Below are 20,075 nucleotides of genomic sequence, written 5' to 3'. Positions count from 1 at the left end.
AAAATGTGTATGTTAATTCAAACTTTCAATTAATTTGTAAGTTAAATTCTTCATATATCTTTTATTTCGATTTAAGTTTTTATTTAAATTATAATAAGTTTATACAAAAGAGTTACATATTTATAAGAGTGAGTGAAATGTTAAAATATGTATTACTAATATTATGCGCTAAGAACCGTTACCACAAAGCGACAAATTTCTTTCCATTTACTAGTATTTTGAGTTAAAAATTTTAACCTTGAAATCTTTAAAAGAAAATTAATTTTTTACGTATTCTCACTGCAGAATAATGACAATGTTTTGTCACTACTTGCTTACATATGCATAAAATATTTCGTTCCTAAAAATAGCTTTTAAAAAACGTCCGTATACAAAAACAGGATTCGTATATAAATTCATTTACAAACATACATACAAACATATATCATGAAATGCAATTTTAAATGCAAATTCTTTCGATATCTTTTTGGTACACCAAGACGTGAGTCCTTAGTGAAACTTTTATATATGCATATGTGTGTGTTTATGCATAAAATAAAAATAAAAAACCAACTTTTATCAGTATCTAAATTTTCTATAACAGACTAATCGTAAATAATTTGGCAATATTTTTGACAAGAATAAAAAATAAACAATTTCAACATTTCAATGTGTTGGCGATCTACATCCTTAAATTGCAAAACTACATTTACCGACATAGTAGTTAAATAAAATTCCAAATGCATTTCAAAAATTACGCAGTTATAAATTTACTTAGAAATGCCTTCTGTTTAAAGATCATCATCCCCAATACCTTCGAATGCCTCATTGTGGACCGACTCTTCAGCACCATTACGAAAGAAAACTGCAGAATACGAACTCGAACTGGATATTTTTGGATTGAATTTCGTGCGAGTGCGTTGAGTGAAAAATTTAACAGGTGCAGTTGGCGATGATGAAGAAGATGAACTAGACGTGGTAGTCGCTGTTGTTGCAGTTGATGATGACATTAATTCTGTGGACAAAGACGGTGTAGAGGCGGATGACGTTAATGTCGATGGAATATGTGATACTCTTCCATTTCGTGAAACATATGAAAGCAATTGGGATTGAGAAATTTCTCTAACTCGTGTGTTCAAACCATCAACAGTATCTTTACAATTCAGCAATTCATCAACCATTGATTGTAGACAAACCGACATAAGCATAGCTTGTGAACTTGTTATGGTAATCCATCGTAAAGTCTGTTTGGACATTAAGTATTCAAAGGCAAGCTGTAAATTTGTTGGCGATTTTCCGTAATTACTTGCATTTTCATCGGTACTGTTTGAAATTGATGAATCTATGGTGCATGTGTTATGCATAGCTGTTACCCGCCAGCAACGCATTCGTGTTACACGAAATTTAGTCTCATAAATTTTTCCAGCTTTTGCAGTACGCATACTTAACTCTTTATTTCCAATGGAAATAAGTGCTGTGGTTTTTGGTTCCGGATAGTCGATAAGTGACGCACTGAATTGCAAGCACCCATAAAGCGGTAATTGTCGGGCCATCTCTATGTACTCTGTTTGCATCCCGTGCTCTTGCAAACTAGTTAGCTTCTGTAAAACTTCGGGAGGGGTAATTATCCATTCATTATCTATGTCGCATACAATTTGTGCAAAAAGCAGTTTCAGAGCAACCTGGTCATGCAATAGTCCCAAATCATATATGGGATTCCAATAGCTTTTACGGATCATTACTTGGCACGATAAAGTCTTCTCTTGCGCCCATAAACGTGATAAATACGGTGATTCGAAGTCCATTAATCGTCTTAAAAGCACCAATTTGTTTTGTGTAATATCATTGTTTTGCCGTCGCACCAAATATAGACAAAAATGTTGCATAAATTGTGTGGGCAGTTGTACACATTCACATACTTTACGCAATACCGTGTTGGCATTATCGCCAATATGGCAATTTACCTGCAGGGTGAGGTCATTTGATAGCCACACCTCCAAAACAGCTGACACACGCTTAAGATCGCTACCACTATAATCCAGCCCTAAAATTCCATCGGCTAAAGAAGTTTCCTGTTGTGCATTCAGCAGATAACTTTGAAAATTATCCATTTTCGAAATAACGGCATCTTGCCCACATAATTGCAAATAATGTTCTAAAGAAGCCCTTCTCGATTCTAGTTGCCCATTAGTTAATGGTAGCAGACGCTTTGGAGGGAATGTCGCTGGCAACTGGATATTGAGATCTGCACACCTACGACGAAGCTGTTCGTGCAGTGCATGCAATTGTTTGTACCTCAAACAACAATGGTAGCTGCCATTTATATATATATTGTAGCCTGTGTAGGTGGTTCCAGTTAACTCCGAATATAATTCTTGCGTATCCGGAATGGAGAAGTGCATGTCTTAGCCAAAGTTTCTGTTACTTCAAGTTTTATTCTCTGCTCAATAGACACAAGCCGAAGTTTATATTTCTTATCACTCTTTATATTTACATGAATATTATTGGTTCTATGAAATTAATATTTTATTAAAGTTTAATATTAGTCACAGTCATTCACTCTTCTTTCTAATTAATTAATATTTGGGCTTTTGTTGTTTTCCTGACTTTTTATTTCGTTCTTTCTTTGTTGCGACTAACCAGAGTTGTCAAGTAGCCTTAAGCTAATTAGAAGTAATAAATATTGAAAATTAGTTAAATTTTGAAAAAGTACCATTATATAAAAAGTTATATACTTACCCCAGATCTGAAAACAATTCATATATTAAGTAAGCAAATAAAAAAATTAAGTAATTATGAAAACTTCATTCTTTATTATGTGTTCTGGCATAAATTCGTACGTTATGAATGAGGCATCACTGGTTTCTTTTTCTCAGAAATACTACCCTGATGATGAGAAGAAATGAACCATAACCAAAAAAAGTAAACATGTAAACAAACGCGAATTGAATTAAAATATAGCTCCAATTATCATGAACACATTAAATATCGAGTTATTACCCCAACAAAGACCGCATGCAAATGTTTTAAACATTTTTGAAAACGAAAAGGCAACCTCTCATGGATTTGTGCCTGTCAGTGCTCCAATGGTGCGATACAGCAAGCTGGAGTTTAGGCGGTTAATTCGTCAGTATGGGGTAAAACTTGCCTTTACCCCAATGGTTATTGCAGATTCTTTTATACATAGCCAAAAGGCGCGCGATAATGAATTCACAACATGTTTCGAAGATATTCCAGTTATATCACAGTTTGCTGCACGCGATGCCTATGAGTTTTCTGTTGCTTCTCAACTAATATACCCATATGTTGATGGCGTTGATTTGAATTGTGGCTGTCCACAGTCATGGGCTATATCTAAAGGATATGGTTGCGGACTTCTACGACACCCAGAATTGGTTCGTGATATTATACAAACCACTAGACGTCTTCTACCACAAAGTTTTAGTATATCGGTAAAACTACGTTTACTTAATGGAGTTCCAGAGGAATCTATTAGATCTACTGTTGAATTGGCAAGACAACTGGAAAAATGTGGGGCTACATTTTTGACAATCCACGGCCGAACAATGTGGCAAAAAACATCAGATCCCCTTAATATTCCCGCTATGGCTGAGGTAAAAAAATCGGTTTATATTCCTCTTGTCGTCAATGGCAATATACGTAGCTGGCAAGATGCGCAAGAATTGCATGACCAAACAAAAGCTGATGGTGTTATGGCAGCGCGTGGATTACTTTCAAATCCGGCACTATTTGATAATAATACTGAAGAAAAAGAAACGCCAATTGAATGCGTGCAAAAATGGTTAGATATCGCAACTCGCGCTGGTGATAACATACATTTCCAATGTTTTCATCACCATCTAACTTTTATGTGGAGTAGCCATATGAAACGTAAATTGCGTTTGGAATTCAACAACTTTACTAATAAGCAACAAGTGTTCGATTTTTTTGAAGAGCGTTACGGTTTGAAGCCGCAAGATACAACACATAGCAATCCCTTTGATTATACCAAGTGTGTTTATCCGCCAGTGACATATAATTCTACAACTAATAAAAACAAAGTCGAGGAATCATTTGGTGGGCAGACATGGAATGAAAACTCAAATGGAAAATACTTTAATGAATTTAAGGAGGAGTTGTCGGAGACGGAAACACGATGCGACAACCAACATGAGGACGTTGCTCTAGAAGGAAGCTTTTTCACGGAATTAGACTGATTACCATTTAATGCGTGAATATTCAGGAGAATTGACTGTGTTAAATTAAGAGAAATACAGAAAACAAATTTTAATTTAATAAAAATATACAATATTTTTTATATGCGGAAAAATTTTAAGATTTTTTATTGTGAATATTGTATATTAAGTTGGTTTTTAATACCCATGAAGAAATATCGGAGACCCATAAGATATATAATACATATAAATGACGAAAGGGACGAGCTGACTCGATTTGTTGATATCCGTCTGTCTGCATATATGCAAACTACTCCCTGAAATTTTTAACTATCCTCTTGCCTCTAAGAAAGTGCTCATTTCCCGGAAGCGCCGATATCGGACTATTAAAGCATATACTACATAGGTGCCATACAAACTGACTGAACAAAATCAAGATCTTGTATACACAACTCTTGGAATCTGGTATAAATACTTATCCAAGATAACGGAATAATCGTTGAAGATGTTGTTCAGATTGGGCCATTATAGCATTTATGTAGCTGCTTTACAAAATGACCGACCAAAAACAAGTAGTATATGCAAACTTGTAATTGTGAAGGGTATTATGCTTTCGTTCAAACCGAAAGTAGGGGTTTCTTTGTTTGTACTGAAAATGCAGTATTCGACATTCGAATAATTTAATCGTTTTGTGTTATTTTATTGCAGTGATATATTAGATGTATTAATTATTTTTTTTAAATATTGTAGCTTAAAAATTGTTTTCGCAAGAATTCAAAATTGAAAAAATGGAAAATATTATAAACTGTCGCTGTCTATAGCGCAATATATAGTATGCAGTGGTCATACTACTTGAATGCAACCCTGCAGTTATTGATTGCATACTTTTCAGAACGAAAGTAGGAAAACTATTTATGGAAGAATTCCGAAACGAACTAGATAAAGAAAATTCTTTATAAAATTCTAAGTTAAGCTATTATATATTTTTGAATTTGCAGCAGAAATTGTCAATGAACAAACTTCTTGAAGTTGTATTTCTATCTCTTTTGGACTGATTGCGTTGTTTTTGTAAGGCAGAAGAAATCAAGTGTGTGATAAATACTGACAAAAAGGAATGTAGATAAAAAATTGGGCACAGAAGAAAAAATAAATTTACAATAAACAAAGCGACGGACGAAAGAGTGTGAAAGCAATTTGGGAGTGCAAAAACAGCACCAAAATTCAACGTCGACTATATTGTCTGATATTCGAAGTATTTTAATTAAAGTTCAGAATAAGTTTAATGCAGCGAAAGATATAAGAAGGCAATATACGTAATTCGCATAAAAAGTAAACTTTGCGTATAGTTTAAAGAAGAGCATAAAGAAAGTTGTATGTGCAGTTGTATTGGCGCATAAAACGTATAAATAAATAATAAATAGTGAACGCTACAAATAAAGCAAAATACCTACAATGGATCGCAATAACGGGTAAGTTAATAATATTTTCTCTAAAATGCAATTATTTTATTTAGTATGCCGTGGAAGTATTTGGCAAGAGAACTACAGTGAAAGCAGAATATGCAAAATGGTGCCAAGGCCTTTAACCACCAACTCCGTTGAGACTTTTAGATTACTCTTAAGCACCATACCTGCTACGATGAGTTTGTAGTTGACAAATGTACTAATCGTGAACGCATCTAAAATTAATCGACACCATGTTTATATGAATAATGTTTACATTTTCATGTTTTCAAAGGGCTTGGTGCTTAATATAACGCGTTTAAAATCCTCTAGTAAAAACGAAAATAATTCGCTTTGAATTTTGTTGTTTAAATGTCAGGTAATAACGCTTCTTGTATTAATATAAAACGCAGCCGACGTTGATCACGCGCATTCGAACGTGAGAACATTTTGGATAAATGGAAATCAAATGCTAAGAATCCTTACTTTGGTTTTCGAAAATTTACAGGTGTACTTGTAATATTTTAATTTGGACTGTATGTGTAAAACTAAGCAATCGGTCGTTAACATATAAATATACTGTAGATGCATATATAATATAATCTCTTTGACTAGAATTTCAAAAAATTCTCCCTCAGGAAGTACTTGCATAGTACCAGTTCTTTCTGAATGTGTTAAGCGTAAAAACAGCAGATAAGTAAAATTATGCGGTTACAAGTATTTCCCTTTTAAAGTATACCAAGATATGTTTATAATTTTGATAAATATGTAAATATTCATGTGTACGGGAAAAATATATACATAAATATATGTTTCGATATATTTACAGCTCTAATCGCTACACACCAATCCGGCGCGCAGGCCAGCAACAACATCAATCAAATTCGTTATCATCACTTTCATCATCGAATAATAATCAACATCAACAACATTTAGATAATCATCGCAATAATTCGTCACAATATTCAACGACCAATCATAGCGCATATTCACCACAATCATCAATGTCCCGCGAACCGCTCACACAACATGACGAACTGATTCGATATATCAGGGAAGCATGGACAAAGGTAATTTATTAAAAACAACGTTTGTTTAGGAATGAATTGTTTGGAAAATACAGGTTTAAGACATTAAAATAATGGAAGTGGCGGGCTGTCATATAAGCATTTTCAAAACTTACCTCATATAAATTTAATAATAAATGGGAAGGCGGTTGAATTGAATCGAATTCATGGTAAGAGTAATCATGGTAGTCCGAATAATTAACTTCGTTATAGAACTCGTCTCGATTACTCGGCTGAATTATTTCAGACGTATTATTAAAATCGGCAAAGTTTTCATCATATTCGCCGTCAGTAGATTCGACACCTGCAAATCCGTAATCAGAATGTGCATTATTTATTATGCCAGCCAGAGACGGGTTAACTGATGCCGAATTCGATACTGGTAGCGATGTTGGCGCAAATGACCAAGGTGGTGTTGATGGACGACTGTCGAATTTGCGTTTACGTCTTCGAGGCATTTTTATCTATTTATATTTTTTTACATTAACTTCAAATTGAATGGACGTTATGAGTTTATTTTGATTTCTATTTATTCGAATTTCGTTCTCTTTGGTTGAATTTCGCTTGTTTTGTTGTAATGACTTTTTTAATTTACATATTTTTCTCGAATTGACGCGGTTACGTTGACATGTCGGTGGCCGATGAAATTTTTCAAAATAATTTATATTAAGAAGATTTGTAAGAGAGCAAGAATATTTGTAAATTACATTAAACAAATAAACAAAATATTTTTGACTGAAGTCAATTAGTTGTAATTTGTAGAATTTTTTTATATTATTGCCACATTTGTTAAAATTACAGTAAATATATTGATGGATAATGCTTAGAATCGACCCTATCGGGGCTATGAAACCCATAACATTATACAAACATTTTTATTTTTTTCTGATTATCACTGTAAAATTAAGTAAATTTATTTTCTTTTTACAGGTAAATGAACAGAATACGCCCGTAAATTACTGTAATGAGTCGGATCATCAACTAAAAAATTTCAAACCTTTTAATTTGGAGGAGTACTGGGACCAACGGCATTTTCAAAATATTCGTGTATCACATGGACAACAATAAGATAATAGAAATTTATGCAACAACAACAGCAGTCGTAAAACAAATTTTTCTTGTTTTATATGTTCTGTGTTGTTTGACATGCATTGAAAAATGTTATTGTAATACTACAAGTAACACACACGCTACATAGAACTATGTATTTCCATAATTGAGAAAAAATCTGAAATTTTCTTCAAAAATCCCGGATATTTAAGCAAATACTTATTTGAAAGTAAATTGCGATATAAAGTAGTTGTATTTCTCAAAGCTGAAATTCTCGTTACATTGTAGTTAAGAAAGTATATTTAATTACAATATAGCAATTACAAAAAAGAAAAAAAGTAACGAAACGAAAAACCAAAATTAAGTTATTTAAAGTAAAATAGTGTCGTATGAATCGTTCATTCTATCAATTAAAAGATTTCGCAATAATATTATTAAATAAAGAAGGGAATGCAGACGAAATATTTCAAAATTACAATTAAAGGCAATAAAAAATATATAAACAAACTTGTTGGATTTTCATTTATCTTTGGAGTATTTATACAGATATAGGTAGATACGTATTTCTCGTGCAATGGTGTGATTAAATGAAATCTTTTATCCTTAAATGGTCATTGGATGTACTTAATTTGCAGTTTGCTATTAATGTAAAAATAATAAAATCAATAAAAAATGTAATATTGGGCTGAATCGAAGCAATAACACACTTCACAAATAACAGTTTCCATACAAGAATTTGATGTACGCTATAGTGGTCCGAACTGAATTCCTTCAGATATTATACTACTGCTCCAGATAATAATCCTTGACCGATTTCGTCTAGATATCTTGTCAAATAAAAAAGTTGTCCTTAATTCCAGCTATATGCTTTAGGGGTCCCATATTTGAGGTTTCAACAAATCAATAGCAGAACCTATGCAAAATTTCAGATCAATCTCAAAAACTGAAAGTACTTCGGCTAAAAGTAGACATATGGACGGAGCTAAATCGTCCCAGTTCGTCATGTTGTTGATTTACAAACATATGTATGTGTATATATAAATTTTAGCCTCCCACAATTCCTTCTGGTTGTTATAAACTTCATGGTAAATTTAATGTTCATTTTATGTATGTTATTTCTGTGTCAAAAATAGAAGTTTCTCCGCATGAACTTCTAAATATACTTAAAAGTTTTAGTTTTTTTTGTAAAATCATAAACAATGGGCAAGAGACAACATCCCAACCATATTTGAGAATATTCTGCAAATGCCACCAGCAGTAAAATTAAACCTAAGCGATTCTAAAATTTTCAGGTAATTGAATACCTAATATTTCATATTATTACTTTCACGTTGCACTTTTATATAAAAAACATTTATTTTTTCTATTTTTATTATTATATATTTTTTGGAATAAAAATACTCCCCCATGTACACCAACAAAATCTCCCGGAGTCAACGGGTTAGGCAATAATTTAAAATTTCTTAAACCATCTTGCGCAGCAATTTGTTGATTTTGTCCTCACGGTTACCGAAATCACCACCCTCAACGTAGTGATTGGCCTTCTTGCGCCATCCGCCGGTTGGAGTGTTCAGTTTGAATGGCCATAAGAAGTTTGAGGCTTTCTTGAAGTGTGGTCCAACGGTGAAGATTTCATGTACCAAATCCTCAACGCACTGAATGTCATGTGCTTTACGCAATTTACGTTCAATCACGAAGTTGTCGGTGATTGGAACACGTTGACGGTTGTGCTTGACGAAACCACGTTTGTAGACCAATTCGCGGACAGACTTCAGATTTGGGTATCCCCATGTAATGTAGGGTTCAGCAATGCGCAACATATTAATGGTGGCTTTGTTCAATTTGATGAAAACACCATTGTTAATCTGGCGCAGACGGAACAACTGCAAAACTTTACGCACTTTGGGGGCAACTTTGTTGATACTAGCGAAAATTAAAGAAACACATTGAAATATTTTGTTTATGCAAATATATCATACCAGCACTCACCCACGAATACGGATAACAAAAGCCAATTTGGATTCAGCAGGCACGTAGAATTGACCGCGTTTCTTGGCCAAACGACGCAACTTGATCTCACGACGGTCAGCACGCAGATACTCGGCTTGGTATTTCTCGGCACGAACCAAGTTTTCACGTTTGCGTAGCGCAATGACAGCAGTACGCTTCAATTTACGCTTGATCAAGACAGCACGTTTGCTGACTTGTTTCTTGCTGAACTTCAGCTTCGACTCGGGGACAGCGGGTAACTTCTTGGCAGATTTGCCCTTTGCTTCGGGCTTTTTGGCGGCTGCGGTGGCAGTCATCTATAATGCAAGGATACACGAACATTTTAAGTAGAATTTAATTTAGTTTTGCAGGCATTAAAAGTGGAAAATCACAAAAATTAGAAAAATTAGAAAAATCACAAAATCTTTCGCTAACCTTAACTTGTCACTTAGCACGTTGAAAGAGGAAAGAAAGAAAAGAAAACGCGAAAGGAAGTATAGCCATGTTGGCTGCGATTCAAATTGACATTATTATGTTGGCTGTACTGAAGAACAAGATATATGTCAATAAACAAATTGGAAAATGGTTTGTGTATAAGCTAATTAAATTAAAAAGGAAATATTTTTTATGAAATATCGCTATAATAATTATTGTACTGTTTTCAAAGCCAATTTTGACTACTAAATTATAATTTTATGCTTACATACTTTCGTTTTTATGTCAAAACGTAACAATTATTTAATTAAGATGTTTGTAATTTAGAAAAATGATATATATAAGTTGTGGTGCAGCTTAAAGACATTTGCTACTCTGAACGCATTCTTCTTTGAAAAGTCGGTTTTTGCTATGCGAATCTACTTGTGTGAAACCACTCAAAACAGCTGTTTTAAGCAATTTGGTAAATTTGCTTCATATAACTGCAAATAGTTTTTACTGAATTCAATTATTTATTTCGGTGATATATTAAATATTATATTAAAGTAAGGTGTATACAAAGTACATTCTTTAAAATATGTCTTTGGAAATTCCTTCAAATCCTGTTTATCATACAAGTGTGGAACAGAAGCTTCATTCGAAAAATGCCGCCAAAGTATATCGCTATGGTTCGCCAAAAATTCGTGACCAATTGCGTGATGTTAGTAAATATAAAATTTTTCCTTTGCTTTATTTATTAAATATGTATATTCAATTTAGAAATGTCGCATGCGGGTGCGTGAAGCTAGGCAGGCAAACTTCACCAAACGGCGTTTAGCAATTGTAACAGAAGAGGTTTGTTTTCTAATTCTTCGGAATTTTAGTAATACTATATTTTTGATAACAATTAAATATTTTATATTATTAATTAGTTCGACCTTGATAAGCTGTTGCGAGAAGAAGTTGCTAACTTGGAAAGCGACTTGCGTTTGCAAGAAGAAATTTTCAAAGAACTGCGCGATGAAATGAATGAATGGTTTGTACAGGAATTGGAAGCAGAAGAAATATCGCTAATAAATGCCGCCGATGAAGATGCAAATAACAATTCTGTTATTTGTCCCATTTGCCAACAATGCAATCTTTCCCATGCAGTCGCAAAAGAGAAAGAAGAAACTAATATTTTCAAGTGCACTTGTGGAGTGAGGTAGGATTTATTTGAACACACTTTTTAAAAGTTATTTGATATACATGTGAGTATATTTTCCAGTTTTAATAATGCGGCTAAGCCTTTGGCCCTACGACAAATATTACATTCACAAATAGATGTGCATGAGCAAAATTGTGATGTCAATCTCACCTTCTATTTGGAGCCGCAAAGCACATATGATGTAGAAAATGATGCAAGTGTCAACAGTCTTTGTGCTATTTGTGATAAATGTGATTACTTTTATAGCTTCTAAGTGTTTAAGATTTATTTCTTCTATTTATGAATTATACCAAGGCAATCGAATGTAATTTAAAGATGATGCTCGCCATAATTAGAAATTAGTAAGTGAACTGAATAAAAAATTTATAAATTTTTGTGCATTTAAGAATTCTCGGCAACAGAACATTTTAATTTTTATGATTACTTCTACAAACATGTTTAAAATAATAGATATAACAATGGAAAACTCACTTGTATATCGTTGTATTAATAAAGTGCTATATATTGAATTGTTGAATTGTTTTCACTTATTTACCGTCACATAAATGATCAACAGTGGGTATGGTGACAAGGTATTAAAGTTGAGCGATGAAAACAATGAACTTCAACATACGTTGAAAAGAAGATAAACAAACAGCAAGTCGAGAAAGAATAATAATCGGTAGCATCTCTTGTGTAAATAATGTGTAACGTTATCTGCTTGAATTCTTTATATTTTAACCAATCTAAAGTCATCAACAGTGGTGATAAGAAGATAAACTACTTAAGAAAAATATATCACACACTTGTGTACTATGTACAGCTCCTGAAGATTCATGTCCCCATTAACAACATACTCGCTTTATGCATATATTCATAAGTGCATGCACTTACCTACAAATGCTGTATGTACATATATACGGAAATAAATTCATATATTTTTATGAATATCACCAGAAAATCACTTGGCATGATCGCATGAAAAGTTATCCTGAATTCAATTATTATCAACGTTTGATGAGAGCAGATGATCGACGGGCTGCAGCTACAAGTCTCTCATGGGGTAAATAAACAGATTAATGAGCTTAAAGAGTAATAGCGCACGTACATACATATGTATGTATAATTGTACATCTAGTCAGTGTCTTCTTCCGTCTCTTGGAGATACAATTTAAGCATATGTATGCATGCATGTGTGCCTAGATGCGCGAGCATCTTCAGTCACTCACATGTTTCTTCAACTCAGTGGCGACTGTGGCATCTTCGAAATGTTTGGGCCACTTTGTTTCAGAAATGCCGTGTCGATCGGCGGCAACGCACGCGAAATTCGGTTCAACAAATTCATAAAAGGGGTATTTCAAATTCGAGTACATTTTCAATTATTTTTTTTGCACAAGAAAAACGCAAAAAAAAAGTGTTTTATTAAGAAAAAATAAACAAATATTTAGCGGTTTCCAAAATTTGTACATACTAAAATACACAGTGTGGTGTAGTAGTAAATATCTTGCTACACACGAATAATGGCTATTGGCGATAGTGCGCGTCTGGAAATCAACAAAATTCATATTTTTATTTAAAGTGTGTGTGTGTTTGAAATTTGGTTTATAAAAGAAAATGTTTTTGTGGAATATTTGCAAATTGTTTAATTCGATGGAATGACAGCATATAAGTATTTATATACATATGTAAAGTGCAGTATAAATAGTATTTTTGAATCTTAATAATTTGAAAAATTAAATTAAGTAAAAAATAATAATTTTAATTAATTAAAAATTTATTAACGTAATTTTTTTTATTCAAAAATAATATTTATTAATTATTATTATTTTTAATTTTTTAAGCATTTTTCAGTTTTTAAGTTCTGGTTATGAAAATTAATTAAAAGTGTATTATTTTCATAACTTGTTTTAATATTTTTATGCATTTTTCAGTCTTCTATTTCAAGTCACGAAAATTGAAATACACAATAATATTTTATGATTAAATTACAATTACGTAAAAGTGCTTTATAAGAAATATTAATATTTTTATAAATTCCAATTTTTTTTATAAAATAAATATTAAACACAGTGCATTTGTTGTATAATAAAAATACATAAAATATAAATAAATCGATAAAATAAAAATGGCTCTCATATTATACTGCGATGATTTAACACAAGTCCCTCAAAGCCTTAACACGGATATATGCAGTATTAGCACTTTCAAATGGCAATTAAGTATCGTGGTAAGCGTGTTGTTGTTAGTGATTGGCGTACACGTTTTAAGAAAGTGGAAATACAGGTAAGAATGTGAAAAAAAAAGTTTTCTAACATTCACTTACTGTGGATAATTATTTTGAAATCTGTGTTTAGTCTAAAATAAAACTTGTATACGCGAGCCTCATTTCTTGAGATTTCGATCTGAAATTTTGCTTACGTTCTTTTCTCCCCAAGAAGATGCTAATTACTCGAAAGCGATGATATTGAGAGACAATAGCATATAACTGCCATACAAACTGTTCGCTCAAAACCAAGTTCTTGTATTGAAAACTTTTTTATTTGACAATTTTTTTTACGAAATTTGACACAGATGTTGTTGTCCAAGACAACGGTAAAATCTGCGAAAAAATTATTCAGATCGGAACACTATAGCATATAGCTGCCATACAAATTGACCGATTTAAATAAAAATAAAGGACTTTTTATACCCTTTCAAGATATGCAATTTTGAAGGGTATTATTAGTTAACGTTTTTTCTTGTTGTTTTTTTATTTATTATTTATTTATGCATATATGTATGTACATATGTATGTACATACGCGTACACTTAGCAGTAAGTCTATGTGTTTTGCAACATTTGTTTTTAAAACTTAAGTTTTTCAAGGAATTGTGATTAAAGTAAACAAAATATGTACATACGTGAGAATTTTACATACCGACAGCAATCAAATTTTCGGTACTCTTGAACTAAATGCTATTTGATTGCATAAAATTCCAAAATAATCTCGGCACTTGTTGAAATAGTAGACACGCGCTTCAATACATGTTTACACATATACATTCATACATACATACATATGTACATACATGTGTTAGTACATGCAATTCATTCACGCATTTGTTGTGGAAAAATTCAAAATTAAAAAAAAATATTATTGAAGCCAAGAGTTGCATAAATATGTGAGTATGTTCGCTTTCATGTAATAAATGTGCTTCTATATAAATACTTACGTATGTATGTACATATATGTACATATGTATTTATGCCTACATATTTACAAAAAAGCATGTTCTTAATGAAAAATGTGCAGTCATTAATTTACAATCGAATACATACACATATACATACATACAATTACTTCGAAGCGGATTTCATGCCTTAAGTGTTTTCTCTTACAATTTTACAGAAATTTCGCAAAAATCGAAAGCTCACGCGTTTTTCTAGCAATACGTTATAAGAAATAAAGCTAAAAGAGCGCAAATGAATTTTCAGCAACTTACGGAGAAAAATAATGAGCGAGTTTTCCACATTCGTGGAACGCGCGAAGTACAACCACACACATATGTATGTACTTATAGCTTGTCTGCAAAAACAAAAATGGAATAAAAAATAAATAAATATAAACAATGAGCTTAAATTTAGCAAACGTGATTAATATTCTTATAAACAAAACCAAAGCGAAACAAACGTGAAAAGGTGAAATTAAAGAAAACTCTTGAACTGTAAGCAATAATGAAAAGTAAAAATGTTTGGCAGCCAGTTTATATGTGTTTCTGTATTTTTTATACAAATGCAAAATATATTATTATACTGATTCATAACAAATTCGAAATAAAATTAATTGGCATAGTAATTAAGGATAGTCTTACCCACTTAGAAAAATTTTTTTAAAATAACATTTACCCAGGAAATTTAATTACAATATCCGGGTGCTTTTTTGTCCCAACGTCTTACAGGGCCTTCCGAAGCACAAAACAATAAAAAACGTTAATTTCGCCTGCACTGAAACTTTAGTCCTCTTCACTAATAGCAAATATATGTTTCGCTAGCCCTTGACAGCCACGTTGTTTGATATAAACGACCTTCAAGCCGTATCAAGGCTTCGTAATAAGGAAAAAGCATATTTTCTGAAAATCTTTATTTTGATTTTGATCGCTCAGTTTGTATGGCAGCTACATATATGCTATAGTGGTTCGATCTGAGCAATATGTTCGGCCATTGTTTTCGTAAAGATATTTTGTCAATAACTTTTCCATACAACATTGGTTTTGCTCGTTAATTTTGTATGGAAATGGTGGTCTATTCTGAACAATTTCTTCGCAGATTGTGGTTTTGCCTTGGGCAGTAAACTTCGTCGAAGCTCATATTGTTAAATAAAAATGTTTTCTATGCAATTGATTTTTTTTGCGTGGCAGTTATATAATGTAGTGATCAGATATCGGCGATTCTGACAAATAATCTGCTCATTGGGGCAAAAATGACGTGTGGAAAACTTCAGATCGATTTCTCAAAAACTGATGGAGAATAACGTCTAATTCGACTCACTTCGCCACGCGGATTGTATATATATATATATTTTTATTAGACCTACTACATTTCTTTCTGGGAGTTGTAAACTTCGTCGCAAACTTAATATTCTATTTAATATTATACTAATTATACTAAGAGAAAAAACATCAAGATAAGGAAAAAATTTAAAAGGTCATAAAAAAAAACTGACACATACGAACGCCAAACCCTTTGAGGGTTTTACTATACTGACCTAGTACCATCACCCTGACTTGGAATTTCTCACCCCCCAGATTAGCTGTTGTACTGTGTATTCAAATAGATTATGTGGGAAGAATGCAATTTCTTTTAAGTTGATCAGCTTTATGGCGATTTTGAACTGACTGATTTAAAATATCATTACTAAATGATTTCTGAAACTCTGCTTTAGTCTCGGCTGCGTTTTTAAATCCGTGTTTTAATCTTGTTCTTAAGTTCAAACGGTCTTCTCTTAGGCTAGTGCTTCTTCTTGCAGTTTTTTTTCGCTCTAAAACGCCAGTTTTACTGTCATTAAAAGGTATGTGCTGCTATTTTACGAATATGCGTTTTCTTAGGCAGAATTTTGTTTGATTTGGACACCCTAGTGTTCTAATCTGGTTTAATATGACATACGACCGCTATTTATTTTGTTTACAGTAACTTCAAATATTCAACTCGACTATAAAATGGAATTAAATCGCGAACGTTTTCACGCGATTATTTTTAATAACTTTCGACACTGATTAACTCAGCAACAGGGCATCGATGAACTTAATTCAATTATTGGCGACGAATCTCCATCCAGGACCAGTGTTTATCGATGGTATGCCGAATTCAATCGAGGTCGTAGATCACTCCAAGTCGAATTTCGTGAAGATCGTACAAAATCATTTGTTGTTCCGGAAACTATTGATGCTATGCGCAAAGTAATATTGCAAGATCGTCATGTAACTTATCGCGCGATAGAGACAACTATAGGCATTATTGGGACCAGCAAGTGTGTAGTAATATCGGCAGAACTTTGTCTTCATTATTTATTTTCATCGGCAGTTCGGAAATTTCACTAAGACTTCCGATTTAGTAGGTACTTATTTGTGTCTTTTGCCTTACTGTCTTAATAAGTTTAAGATTGGGATTACCGATTCAAAAATTAGTACATCAAATGTCTCCACTTTTTTAGATGTGCACAGATACATATTTATGTATATGTATTTAGACCGTGCAAACTTTTCATGACACATTTTCACTTTTTAGTGTCGAAAATTCCGAGAAACGTGAGTAAACACCGAAAATTATCAGAACAAAGATGAGTTGAAACAGTAGAAAGATTAAAAATGTGTGTTTTACTTATGGTATTCCCCATAATTCTACACACACGCTTACATTAGCCTTATACTATATATGTATGTGCATGTGTATACCCTAATCGGGTCCAGCGGCGGGGAGTCAACCCAGCTGTCAAGTGCCAAATGCTACGACAGCTGCGGGCACAATAGACTCAGACAAACAGCAGCCATCGCATTGCTTTATCAATAAAAGCGTTCTGTGATATTAATCAGCGTTCAGTAAACAAAGAAGCACAGAAGTACGATGATATATACTTGTGTACATATGTATAAGTTACCCAGTTGTAAGTTATCTGCTATGAGCATACCATTAGTATGACATATTTTACTACTTTCCTACTTCTGACTTTTAGATGCAATTTGCTGTTCAAAATAATATTTGCGTGACATGGCGCGTTCTTTGAAGCGTACTTTTCAGCTTCGAAACAGAAAGCAGTTATAGAGAGATAAATTTGGCGAAACGGTGCTTGAGCGTTGACTCTCGTTTCGTATTTCGTCAAAAAGTCAGTCACAATCATGCTACACTTCGACGACGCGTTATAGTGTTGCAACATCTGGCCACAAATACCCTCAAAACGACTATTTAGTATTCCTTATTGATTTTTTGACCCTATAGGTCTAATTCATAATGAACTACCCCACGGTAATCCAAAAAAAAAATGTTGATCTTCTTCTTTATTGGCGTAGACACCGCTTACGCGGTTATAGCTGCGTTTATAAGAGCGCGCCAGTCGTTTCTTCTTTTCGTAATGTGACGCCAATTGAAGATTCCAAGTGTAGCCATGTCCGTCTCCACCTGGTCTTTCCAAAGAAGTGGAGGTTTTCCTCTTACTCTGCTTCCCCCGGCCGGTACTGCGTTGGATACTTTCGGAGTTGGAGTGTGTCAATGTCGTCGTATATTTCGTACAGCTCATTGTTCCATCGACTGCCATATTCGCGGTTGCCAATCTTCCACAGAACCTTTCTCTCGAAAACTCGTAACGTCGACTCATTCAGATGTTGTTATCACCCATGCCTATGCATCATATAGTAGGACGGGAATAATGAGTGATTTATATAGTTTAGTCTTTGTTCGTCGAGAGAGAACTTTACTTCTCAATTGCCTACTCAGTTCGAAGTAGCACCTATTGGCAAGAGTTATTCTGTGTTGGACTGTTGGTGTTAATGCTGGTTCCAAGTTCGATGAAATTATCTACGACTTCGGTCGTTGAGGCCATTGATATCAATATCACCGGCGTACGCCAGCAGCTGTATACTATTACAGAAGATTGCACCTTCCCTATTCAGATCTGCAGCTCGAATTATTTTCTCCAGGAGTAGATTGAAGAAACCGCGCTATAGGGAGTCGTCTTGTTTGAAACCTCGTTTGTTATCGTACTTCTTGGACATCCTGACAGACCTTTTGGTATTGTTCAACGTCAGTTTACACAGCGTATTAGTTTTGTAGGGATCGAAATACAGTCTTAGCGGCATAAAAGCACCTTTGAAATCGACAAAGAGGTGTTATGCGTCGATGCTCTTTGCGCGTGTATTTTCCAAGATTAGGAAAAATGAAAATGTGTCGAGTCGACCCGTAAGAAATGTTGAGATCTTCTCCTAATTCTCTGATGTCAACACGTCGATTTTCAAGCACTGCTTCTTTAGTTATTCTTTTCAAAGCTTTCTCTAATATTATATTTACAGCTTTATTGTAGCATTTAATGCAACGATATTGAAATTTTAAGTTACCTTTTCACGACTGTTGGAACCTCACGAAAACTTTTTCATATCAGAAAAACTTGATAGGTTGGATCGAGCAATGATCTGTATGAGTTAAGCTATAATATTAGATATGCCACTGATGGTGTTTAGAATAGAGGTTCTACGAATTATAAGAAGCTTCGAAAGGTTGATGGACTTGCATAAAAAACACTAAAATTTTTTAGGTTAGTCTGAATATGGGACTATCATACAATAGTCGTGAGGCGAAGAATTAGCAGAAGCTTTTACGTTTCAAAAATCCACTTTGAAGGAACTTGTCCGATATTTTTTTTTAATCTATAACCTTTCGAACTTCTAAATAATATAAAGTTAGTCACGTGCTCAAGTCACTCATAAAGCTTGTTCTCACAATCTACATACGTTCTTATAGACTATTCGCTCAATTTAGTGCTGACATAACACAACAGTGGTGTGTGGGTGCACTCACTCACGTTGCTCTGCTCTGTTGATGAGCCTGCTGATGACGATTTACGCGCCCATATAACTGATAACAATGTGCTGATGATTTCGTTGTCGATGTTGTTGATAATAATGATGATTTGTTGGGGGCAATGCCGTTCGCCTTTAAATTTGTTGCTCGCATTATTTTCCATAAATTTTTGTTGTTCGCTTCGCTATTGTTGTTTGTTTATTTTCGCTGTCGCTGCTGTGCTATGCCTCCCGCATATGTACATAACATACATTTGGTACATACATATATACAAGTATGTATGTAGTATGTTTGACAAGTTTATGGGTTCGTAAAAATAATCTGTATGCGCGGGATTTCCATTTGTTGTGACATCATTCGTTAGGCATGAGTGGCACATACACAGCCACAAACACCAAAGTAAGGTGCATGGTTTATTTATGTGTTTTTATGCATATGTATGTATGTATGTATGCCATGAAGCTAATGGAATCGCACGCATGCATACGAGTACCAAAATAAATGCATGCGACTTGCAACATAATTCACATAACATTTGTTGCACATTGTTGACTAATGCATTGGCATCGTTAATTTGCTTCCTTCTGTTCTTCGCTTGTTCCGCGGATATCCTCGTCGACTTAACTCGATCAATTGAAGTGCAGTGCACTAAAGTTCATATTGGCTTAATTGCTTGTGCAATTCCAATTGATGCCATGAGATGCGATAAGGATAGGATTTTCAAGTC

The 20,075-nt window shown here is 33.6% G+C and overlaps 5 protein-coding genes across 5 annotated transcripts; 3 read left to right on the top strand and 2 right to left on the bottom strand.

The window, feature by feature from the left end:
• Positions 1-96: 96 nt before the first annotated feature.
• LOC120768062 (sorting nexin-17) lies at positions 97-2,588 on the bottom strand. The gene has a single exon (XM_040094583.1). It carries the CDS (start codon positions 2,379-2,381, stop codon positions 771-773), a length of 1,611 nt encoding a protein of 536 aa, XP_039950517.1. The 5' UTR covers positions 2,382-2,588; the 3' UTR covers positions 97-770.
• A 322-nt stretch (positions 2,589-2,910) lies between these two features.
• On the top strand, positions 2,911-4,283 carry LOC120768063 (tRNA-dihydrouridine(20a/20b) synthase [NAD(P)+]-like). The gene has a single exon (XM_040094584.1). The coding sequence runs from the start codon at positions 2,952-2,954 to the stop codon at positions 4,194-4,196; it is 1,245 nt and encodes a 414-aa protein (XP_039950518.1). The 5' UTR covers positions 2,911-2,951; the 3' UTR covers positions 4,197-4,283.
• Positions 4,284-5,058: 775 nt separating this feature from the next.
• LOC120768066 (MAPK regulated corepressor interacting protein 2) lies at positions 5,059-8,217 on the top strand. The gene is made up of 3 exons (XM_040094586.1): positions 5,059-5,623; positions 6,426-6,666; positions 7,594-8,217. Exons 1-3 carry the CDS (start codon positions 5,607-5,609, stop codon positions 7,729-7,731), a joined length of 396 nt encoding a protein of 131 aa, XP_039950520.1. The 5' UTR covers positions 5,059-5,606; the 3' UTR covers positions 7,732-8,217.
• Positions 8,218-9,094: 877 nt separating this feature from the next.
• On the bottom strand, positions 9,095-10,211 carry LOC120768065 (60S ribosomal protein L7). Its single transcript, XM_040094585.1, has 3 exons — positions 10,138-10,211; positions 9,703-10,019; positions 9,095-9,636 (listed from the first exon to the last, which is right to left on the bottom strand). Exons 2-3 carry the CDS (start codon positions 10,017-10,019, stop codon positions 9,177-9,179), a joined length of 777 nt encoding a protein of 258 aa, XP_039950519.1. The 5' UTR covers positions 10,138-10,211; the 3' UTR covers positions 9,095-9,176.
• Positions 10,212-10,606: 395 nt separating this feature from the next.
• On the top strand, positions 10,607-11,793 carry LOC120768231 (RIP-like protein). The gene is made up of 4 exons (XM_040094817.1): positions 10,607-10,837; positions 10,897-10,971; positions 11,049-11,320; positions 11,384-11,793. Exons 1-4 carry the CDS (start codon positions 10,715-10,717, stop codon positions 11,574-11,576), a joined length of 663 nt encoding a protein of 220 aa, XP_039950751.1. The 5' UTR covers positions 10,607-10,714; the 3' UTR covers positions 11,577-11,793.
• Positions 11,794-20,075: the final 8,282 nt, after the last annotated feature.

The sequence above is a fragment of the Bactrocera tryoni genome, chromosome 2 (genome assembly GCF_016617805.1).
Source record: "Bactrocera tryoni isolate S06 chromosome 2, CSIRO_BtryS06_freeze2, whole genome shotgun sequence".
In the NCBI taxonomy this organism is placed as follows: domain Eukaryota; kingdom Metazoa; phylum Arthropoda; class Insecta; order Diptera; family Tephritidae; genus Bactrocera; species Bactrocera tryoni.
This window is presented reverse-complemented; position numbering and strand designations above follow the sequence as displayed.

Coding starts and splice junctions, on each gene's coding strand:
- LOC120768062 (XM_040094583.1), bottom strand. CDS start 2,381: ATGCACTTCTCCATTCCGGATACGCAAGAATTATATTCGGAGTTAACT.
- LOC120768063 (XM_040094584.1), top strand. CDS start 2,952: ATGAACACATTAAATATCGAGTTATTACCCCAACAAAGACCGCATGCA.
- LOC120768066 (XM_040094586.1), top strand. Junction 6,667..7,593: donor TCAGGGAAGCATGGACAAAG/GTAATTTATTAA, acceptor TTCTTTTTACAG/GTAAATGAACAGAATACGCC.
- LOC120768065 (XM_040094585.1), bottom strand. CDS start 10,019: ATGACTGCCACCGCAGCCGCCAAAAAGCCCGAAGCAAAGGGCAAATCT. Junction 9,637..9,702: donor TTTGTTATCCGTATTCGTGG/GTGAGTGCTGGT, acceptor AATTTTCGCTAG/TATCAACAAAGTTGCCCCCA.
- LOC120768231 (XM_040094817.1), top strand. CDS start 10,715: ATGTCTTTGGAAATTCCTTCAAATCCTGTTTATCATACAAGTGTGGAA. Junction 10,838..10,896: donor TTCGTGACCAATTGCGTGAT/GTTAGTAAATAT, acceptor TATTCAATTTAG/AAATGTCGCATGCGGGTGCG. Junction 10,972..11,048: donor TAGCAATTGTAACAGAAGAG/GTTTGTTTTCTA, acceptor ATTATTAATTAG/TTCGACCTTGATAAGCTGTT.